General features: G+C 45.1%; 1 protein-coding gene and 1 long non-coding RNA gene across 2 annotated transcripts in view; one reads left to right on the top strand and one right to left on the bottom strand.

Moving 5' to 3' along the window:
• Aldh5a1 (aldehyde dehydrogenase 5 family member A1) overlaps positions 1-5,540 on the top strand; it is a 27,964-nt gene extending 22,424 nt beyond the window's left edge. Inside the window, exons 9-10 of the mRNA XM_031358590.1 lie at positions 680-738; positions 1,452-5,540. Of these exons, the coding sequence (XP_031214450.1) occupies positions 680-738; positions 1,452-1,657 (265 nt within the window). The 3' untranslated portion in view covers positions 1,658-5,540. The remainder of the gene's footprint in view (positions 1-679; positions 739-1,451) is intronic.
• Positions 5,541-5,857: 317 nt separating this feature from the next.
• Positions 5,858-7,637, bottom strand: LOC116081878. Its single transcript, XR_004115063.1, has 2 exons — positions 7,421-7,637; positions 5,858-7,242 (listed from the first exon to the last, which is right to left on the bottom strand). It is a non-coding gene; the product is annotated as an uncharacterized LOC116081878 (long non-coding RNA).
• Positions 7,638-8,414: the final 777 nt, after the last annotated feature.

Genomic DNA, 8,414 nt, shown 5'->3' with positions numbered 1-8,414 from the left:
GACCAGGCTGGCCTCCAACTCAGAAATCCACCTGCCCCTGCCTCCCAAGTGCTGGGATTAAAGGTGTGAGCCACCACCACCCAGCTTCCTCCCCCCTCCCCCAATTTCTAATATCCTCAAGGGCTCTATCCTAGCAGTCTATAGGAAATGAACTACAACTTTGTATGATCTTTCATCTCACCTTAACAAATAATCATTCTTCTGGAAAATTCTCAGATCAGTGTGGTCTGAAAATATTCCATTTTCTCCTTGGATCCAGGACCTGGAAGAGCTCAGAAGAGGATGTCAGGTCTGCTGGGACTGTAGTTAAGAGTGGTGAGCCACCATGTGGGTGCTGGGAGTCAAACCCAGCTCCTCTGCCAGAGCAACAAGTGCCCTTAACTAATGAACCAGCTCTCCAGCCACCAGTAGTCCTTTCCTTAAAGGATTTTGTTTGACAATGTCTCTGCCTGGTTGGTCCACTTTTTCCTCTCTCTTAGAAAAGGTGGTCCACACTGCTTTCTTTACCAGGTCTTGGAGAAGGCCGAGTTGCCATGTCTGCACCTACTCCCTTGGATCACTCTGCAACTCTGACCTCCTTCATGTCGGTATTTAGGAAGTGAATTAGGAGAAAATAAAGCTGGTTTTCTCTGTTCATCAGCTCACAGCTTTTGCTTATGACCTGTTTTAATTCTGGCAGGTTTGATAAAGAGGAAGAGGCCGTTGCCATCGCAAATGCAGCTGAGGTTGGGTTAGCAGGTAGGTTTTTCTGACTGGCGGCCGCCATAGTCATGACATAAGTCAATGCCAAGCTCTGCCTTTTAAGCATTACTCTTAAGTTCTAGTTTTCTTTTATTTTTGAGACAAGGCCTCTCTAGGTAACCCTGGTTACCCGAAACTCTCTCTATACACCAAACTGGCCTTGAGCTCACAAAAGATCTATCTGCATCTGTCTTCAGAGTATTGGAATTAAAGGCCTGCACCATCTTGCCTAACAAACTCTTGAGCTTTTGAGGTGCAAACTTCAGTAATGGGTAAATTTTGCTTTAAGAGAATGGCTATGAATTGCAGTCAGGAGTGAGCTGAAAATGCTGACTCAGTCACACTCTGGGCAGGGCTGAGCAGGGGGGGCTTATTTTATAGATAACTAGGACCTACTGCAAGGCTTAAAGAAGCATCATGTCCTCTAAAGGAGGATGGATTGAAGAGCTGGAAGTGAGCACAGAAGCTCCTGTTTACAAAATCCCAGTGGGACTGGGGAGAACCCCAGCAAGAGAGAAAGAGAAGCTTAACATGATGCCCAAGGTTCTCGGGATGGAGATGTAGACAAAACCAACCTGGGGCTCTACCTGCAAACAGGAGAGCCTCGGGCCCACATGACCAGGCACGTGACCAGGCATCCTCAGAGGCAGGCACGAGTGACTTTCAAGAGAATTCCTCAAGCTGTCTGTGTCCCTTTGTTCCCCTGCTAGGTTACTTTTACTCGCAAGACCCGGCCCAGATCTGGAGAGTGGCGGAGCAGCTGGAGGTCGGCATGGTCGGTGTGAACGAAGGACTGATCTCTTCAGTGGAGTGTCCTTTTGGTGGGGTGAAACAGTCCGGCCTTGGGCGAGAAGGGTCCAAGTATGGCATTGATGAGTACCTAGAGGTCAAGTATGTGTGCTACGGAGGTTTGTAGGGTTCTTCGCTTCTTTAAGAAATAAAACTACCTAGATCTGTAGGGACATTCCATCTATTTTTTTATAACAAACAAAGTAGGTTATCAGAGTTATGAATTTTTAAAAATTCAGCCAGTCCTCATATCTTAGATATAAATCCTAACCCTTCCCTTATCTAACTAGGGACCAATGGATGCCATATACTTGTAGCTGTGGGTCTCAGCCAGTACTGAGACCCCAGCACAACCCCACTGCCTCAGGACAAGGTACAGAGTGAGTGTTCACATGCCCTCTGGCACCTCACAAAGTGTAGTCATTGTGTGGGCAGTGGGTCCCCAGTCCTTATGGGACTGCTCAACTTCGGCTCAGAATGCAGGGAAGGAGGCAAGGTAATAGGAGCTAGGTTAGGAGGAGGTGCACATTCCTGCCTAGGCATCTGTCCGCTTTGATGAACAGCTGGCTGCCTGTTCCAGGGGGTTGTGGCAAAGGCTTTGGTTTCCTAAGACTTCTTTATAAACCACACAGATTTCCTGTGCTATATGGGACGAGGGGGTGTTTCTCCTTGTTTCTGGGCTGCTGTTTAAATTACTGGGAGCAGAATTGCTTTGTTTTTTGCTTTCTTTGGTTTATCCTGGTTTGGTTTGGCTTTATGCAACAGGGTCTTGCTAAGTAGCCTAGCTGGCTTTCAAACTCAGAGGTCTCCTGTCTCAGCCTCCAAAGTGCTAGGCTCACAGGCATGCTCTACCACAGCTGGGTAATGGAAGTCTCCAATACCCTAAACTTAAAGCTCATGCTTCATTTTGTTCCTCAAAGTGTTGGCAAAAATCGACAGAGTCAGGTTGTTAGGACGGAAAACATGGCTTTGTTTCTTTCCCCAAGCTGGGTGCATACTAGCATGTGTTCCACTGAACTACCCATAGCTTTTTTTCTTTCATTTTAATTTTTGAGACAGAGTCCTGATAGTCACACTGGCTGGCCTTGAGCTCCTTATTATCCTGCCTACATAGCTGGCATGACAGCAGGCCAGTGGACAGCATGGACTCTCAGCTGCCTCCTGCTGTTTAGGGCTCCATGCCCCGCTTACAGAGATTCATACTTGGCTTAAAGGAGGACAGTGTGTGCCTGGAATTAAAAAATGCTTCACAACATGGTGGAAATGCAGCTCAAGGACAGGAGCCACTTTGATTATGAGCAGTACCTCCCTATCCCTCCTTGAGCTCAGGAGGGGACTTTGTGGAGGAAAGAAATCAGGTGCCTCCTTGTTCATCGGCCTAAGTCTGACCTAGGTTTTCTGTGCCTGTGTGTGGCTGCTGCTAAACCTGCAGAAGAGCAAATACATTTTCACCACTGTGAAAAATTATTTCCACAATTGCCAGTCCACTGTGGAAGAGAGCTAAAGCCATGAATCTCAGGCACCTTTGACCTAGGAAAAGCATGATTTATGCTTTAGAATTATGGTTCATGATTCAAAAACAAAACACCGCACAGGGACCTGCACAGATAGCTTAGTGGGTAAAGGCTTTGCTGGATAAGCCTGGTGTCCTGAGACCGAAGTTCCATCCCTGGAACCTACAGAAAGACATGACAGTGTTGACCTCTGACCTCCACAAATGCAGCAGAGGAATACACTCCCATAAATTCAAAATACACACGCACATACCAAACAACAAAACTTCCTGCAACTGGTGTTGGTCTCCCTTTGAAACAATTTAAATGAGGAAAATCTAGGTCTTTGAAGACATGCCTCCCATCTACCTAGAAGATATTTACTCACAACAGGCAACAATGGAGTTCCCTGCTCCAGGCCCATCTGTTCAGAGCCCACTGGCATACTCTGGATGCTCTCTATGAGACATCAATGGGAATGACAGTAGAGCAAGCTGCAGTGGTTCCTAAACATTAAGTCCCAAGCCACTGGGAACTTCTAATAAGGAAGTCATGGTTCTTAAAGACCTTGAGCACAAGAAGAAAGTAGAAATCTTCATCCTAGGGACCCTGCCCAAGTGGCAAGAGTCACAACTCAGGATGTTCATAGTCTGTTTATGCTATTCTTTTGTACAGTGTGTATAGTTGGTTTCTATCACATTTTCTAATTAAAATTTTGTTTTATGGACATGGGTGTTTTGCCTATATATCTGTGCACCACATGCATAGTGGTGCCCTCAAGAGGCCAGAAAAGAGCATCAGATCACCTGGAAATGGAGTTATAGATGGTTGTGATCCACCTTGTGGGTTCTGGGAAGTGAGCCCTGGTCCTCTAAAGATAAGCTGCTTAGCCAGTGCTCTGAACTTCTGAGCCATCTTACCAGCCCCAACACTTCTAATTTCTTAAGGTTTGTGCCCACCTTTTTTTTCAATCAAGAGTAAAAATGTTCTGCTAGTATTTTGAAGAAAACGCATACACCCACTGAGATGTAAACTCATCCCAAAAACATGTTAAACAGCGTCAACCAGTGGGTTCCTGGACTAGGTGGCAAGTTTGTACTTTTTGTGTGTGCACGTTTGATTCACTGGATAGATCATTGGCCCACACATTTGTTACAATAAATGTAATCAATTTTTGTAATTAAAATAATGGGAGTGGGTATCAGTGGTAAAGTATATGCTTAGCATACTGGAGACCATGAGATTAATCATCACCAAAAAGTTAACATGAAAGAACATCTTACTTAGAAAAATGCTTCTAGGTTATGGGATGATGATGAGTTTGGTTTTTGATGTTTTTAAACAGGATCTCCTGTTGGCCTTAAACTCCTGGGCTCAAATGATCCTTAGCTTCCCAAATATCTATAACTATAGACATGTTGTCACTAAATCAGCTAAGAGTAGATTTTTTATTATTTTTAGGGGCTTTTGAGTTTGGGCCTCATGTAGTTCAGGCTGAGCTGGGAACTCTTCTGCCCTACTTTCTGTGCTGGGATTACACATGCTACCATGCCTAGCTAAGGAGTGGTTTTTTTGTTTTATGAATCTTTGTTACTGTTCCATAAAATGTGTGACAGATGCCTATTCAGTTATGTAAGGACAAGGGTTAATGAACCACAATCTATGAACCAGATTTGACCTGCCACCTGATTTTGTATAACTCATGTGTAAAGTTTTTTGTTTTTTTGTTTTTTAATATATCCCAATGGGTTGGGGTAGGTTAGAACTGTTATTTCATTAAATCTGTGAGTGAATAGCCACAGTGCCCCATGCCTGAGTATCTGTGTTGTGACAGGATGGCCTGCAGAGCCTAAAGGATTTGCTACAAAGCTGCTAAAAAAGGTTTACAGTCCTCCCTATACCAAGCTGGAGACACTTGCCTCCCCTGTTTATGAGGCACTATTTTATTCTATTAAACACCTTCTGTGAAAAGGGCACATTTTCTGGGCATTTGTTACCAGGACTTCTTGGCAGCAATTATCAACTCAAATGACATAATTTGATGATGATGATGATGATGATGATAATCCTGTCTCCCAGTGGGAGTGGGGCTCACTGACAGTGCCAGAGCTCATCTGTGTCTTTCTGTCTGAGGACCCTTTAAGCAGAGCCCCATAGCAAGTGCTTGATTATTCTTTTAGTATCTTTGTTCTTCTGGACTTAGGGGAGAATAAAGATCAGATACACGATGTAAACAAGCCTATTTTGTGATGTGATGACCTTCAGATTGGGTCCGATGGGTTGTCTTCTCTGAAGGCTGGATCCCAGTGTTTTAGTTACTGTGCAGCTATTTTAAAACAGAATTTTACTTGAATACTTAATACTGTGATTGTTACGTGCTATACCTTGTGAGATAAATCTGAGTTGTTGAGAAATATATATTTTGCTCAATAAACCTGTATACATTGCTTCATTTTTCTAGTGTTTGACATCATGTGATCAACAGAGTTGAATCTCATTAATAAATATTTGACAGGATTTCTTATTTCTGGGTTAAAGTGGCTGTGTTGTTTTTACCCTTTTCTACACCAGATCATTGTTGAAGGCCTTTTTTTTTTTAAATCATTTGAGTTTTTTCTTGATAGTGTTCGATTAATGTGGATGTAAAATTGTACTTCCTCACCAACGAGTCCCAGACCCGTGAGGACCTCATGCTGGGAGATAAGATATTAGCATTCACACGTCAGCAACACCACGTGGTCCAGAACTGTATAATTGGCTTGTCTGGGGTGTGCAGCTGCCTCTGCGCATGCCCTCGCTCTCTACAGTCTATCTTCTATACACTCCACAGTTAGCCACTTTTTCCAGTCTTTTATTTTACAGAGAAGTATGAGAAAGGCATTTTCTGAGCTCCTGGTGTCCAGATACGATCCTGAAATACGAATTTTAACACTTGTCTGAGTGCATTTTCTGTTGCTAATAACACAATACTACAGCTTGGGTAAGTTGTCTTGTTTTGGCTCATGGCTCTGGTACAAAGTCAAGGCATTTGGCAGAATCCCTAATCCGTATAGAGCATAATATGCAAAAGACCTAAGCAAACTGGCCTTTTACAATAGACTCACCCCTAAGGGGTAGCATTAATCCATTGAATTCGTGGGTGGTTGCTTCCAGGAAGGCAAAGCCTTAATCAGTTCTGGAAATGTCCTATATGACCTCGCCTCCTGGGCCCACAGGTGGCCCGCTCCTCTCCACCTAGTTCCCCACTAGGTGCCCTCCCCAAATCCCACTGTGGGGCCTAGTCACCTTATGACACCAGTAAAATTGGATTAGGACCCACCTCGACGGCTTCATTTTGAGCCACTCTTAAGGGGCTCATCTCGTCCTCATTCTAGAATTTGGGAGTAAGGAGTTCAACGTACAGATTTTGACCCCAGGTTCCCCTGTACCCAGGAAACTGTCTGTCCTCAAGTTTGGACTTAGAATGTTGACATGAGCTTTCCCTCCCCATCCCCAACGCTTGGAGAGAGTCCATTTAAGGAGCAACTGGCAGTGAGAACTCCAGGCAGACCCTTGATCAGCATTGAGCAGAGACCAGGACCAGGACGAGGGCGAGTTCCCAGACTTCAAGGCTGAGTTCTTCTCGGGTCCCAGCTGGACATGATGAAGGCAGAAGGGTGATACTGCTTCACAAATCACCAAGACAGAAAGTGTTGACTGTGGGCTTCGCGCACTACCACAATATGGAGCCTTCGCTCCCAGGCCTGACGTCTTCCCCCGCCCTCCCAAACCCCCTGCAGAGTGCACAGGGAACCGCCCCTGAGTGGCAACTGACAGAGGCACAAACAGCCCCGCTTACTCTGCTATGTGGCTACTAAGCTCCTAGTGGGGCTTTCTTCCCAGGGAGCCACAACAAAGAGGATCCTGGGTGATCCCCCAAGGGCTGCTCAGAAGGCCTCCTCCAACCCCTGGCTTGCTGATGAGTTCAGAAAGATTCAGTTGATGAGGGTTACATAAGTCCCAAGGTCAGAGACCAAGCCAACTCCCAAGGAACCAGAGACACAGCCAGACACTGGCATGTCCATACCAGGGGCAATTTCCTTCACGGGTTGGGTGGTCCACAGACCTCTCTGCCTCCGAAGAGTCACGTCAGCCAAGGGAAAGCAGAATGCAGGAGAGCCGGAAGCCTCTTCCTCTAAGAAATAACGAAGTGTGTTCTGAGGCAAGGGAGGAAGCTAACCTAGAAAAGAAAAGGGGGAGGGGGGAACACATACATAGTTACAACTCTGAGAACATTTTTCTTTTTTAAGTTTTCATTTGTTTTCATAAGGAAAAATGGGTTAATGGGCTATCTGTCACTGGTCACACTACCTGCGATTTGATGAATTTACAAGAAGGAAGGATCTATTCTGACTCACCAGTCTAGTCCACTGCTTTGAACAGTTTACTTTGGGGCTGGGGCCAGAATGAGCATCAACAGTGCCGGGCTGAAGGAAAACGGCTCCGGCGGGTGGAGAAGCAGAGCGAGGAAGGCACGCACCCAGTGAGGTCACTTCCTTCCACCGGACCCCACTTCTTAAACCTTCCAGTGTGTCCAGCAGTGGCAGGGTTTGGGGATCAAGTCTTCCCACACATTGGCCTTTCGGGGACATTTTCGATCCAAACAGCGACCGAAGGTCATTGTAGTTGGGATGATTACGTAATTGGTTCATTTACCTTTCGAAAAGTCAGTAAAATACAGAACTCTTGCAAGACGGTGGTGATCAAGGAGACTTTTAGTTCATAGACCTAATGAATAGCACTCCGGATCTCAGAGCGGGACCTCCACAATTTACCCCAACAAAATTACTAATAGACTGATGGAAACAACTTCTTGGTGGAGACGATCCAAAAACGAATACATTCAGCATTAATTCTACAAAACAAGAAATTTCAAGGACGTCTGGTAGTGCGATTTAAGGGAAGGTGTGTCTATGAAGGGTTGCACAGAATCTTTCAGGGGGATATACTCATTAGCTCGGTTACAGAGACGGCTCCAGGGCATGGCCATGCATCAAAATCTATCACATTATACTTAGTTTGTGTAGTTTATTCTAAGTGAGTTATACCTCAATATACCTTTTTTTAAAAAAATGACTTTTCCCTCAGAGCTGTGAACTGAATTTAGGTTCTCACATGTAGGTAAGCATTCTGGTCTGCATTCCCCCAGTCGTAAATTGGTTTTATTTTTTTATAAATACTGTCAGGACTGTGCATGGTGGCATAGGCCTTTAATCCCAGCACACTTGGGAGGAAGATCTCTATAAATTGCAGGCCAGTCAGGGCTATACTGTCTCAAAAAAGAAAAAAGGGGTAGGAGGGAGAGAGAGAGAGAGAAAGAGAGAGAGAGAGAGAGAGAGAGAGAGAGAGAGA

This window comes from Mastomys coucha, unplaced genomic scaffold, assembly GCF_008632895.1.
Source record: "Mastomys coucha isolate ucsf_1 unplaced genomic scaffold, UCSF_Mcou_1 pScaffold7, whole genome shotgun sequence".
NCBI lineage: Eukaryota > Metazoa > Chordata > Mammalia > Rodentia > Muridae > Mastomys > Mastomys coucha.
This window is presented reverse-complemented; position numbering and strand designations above follow the sequence as displayed.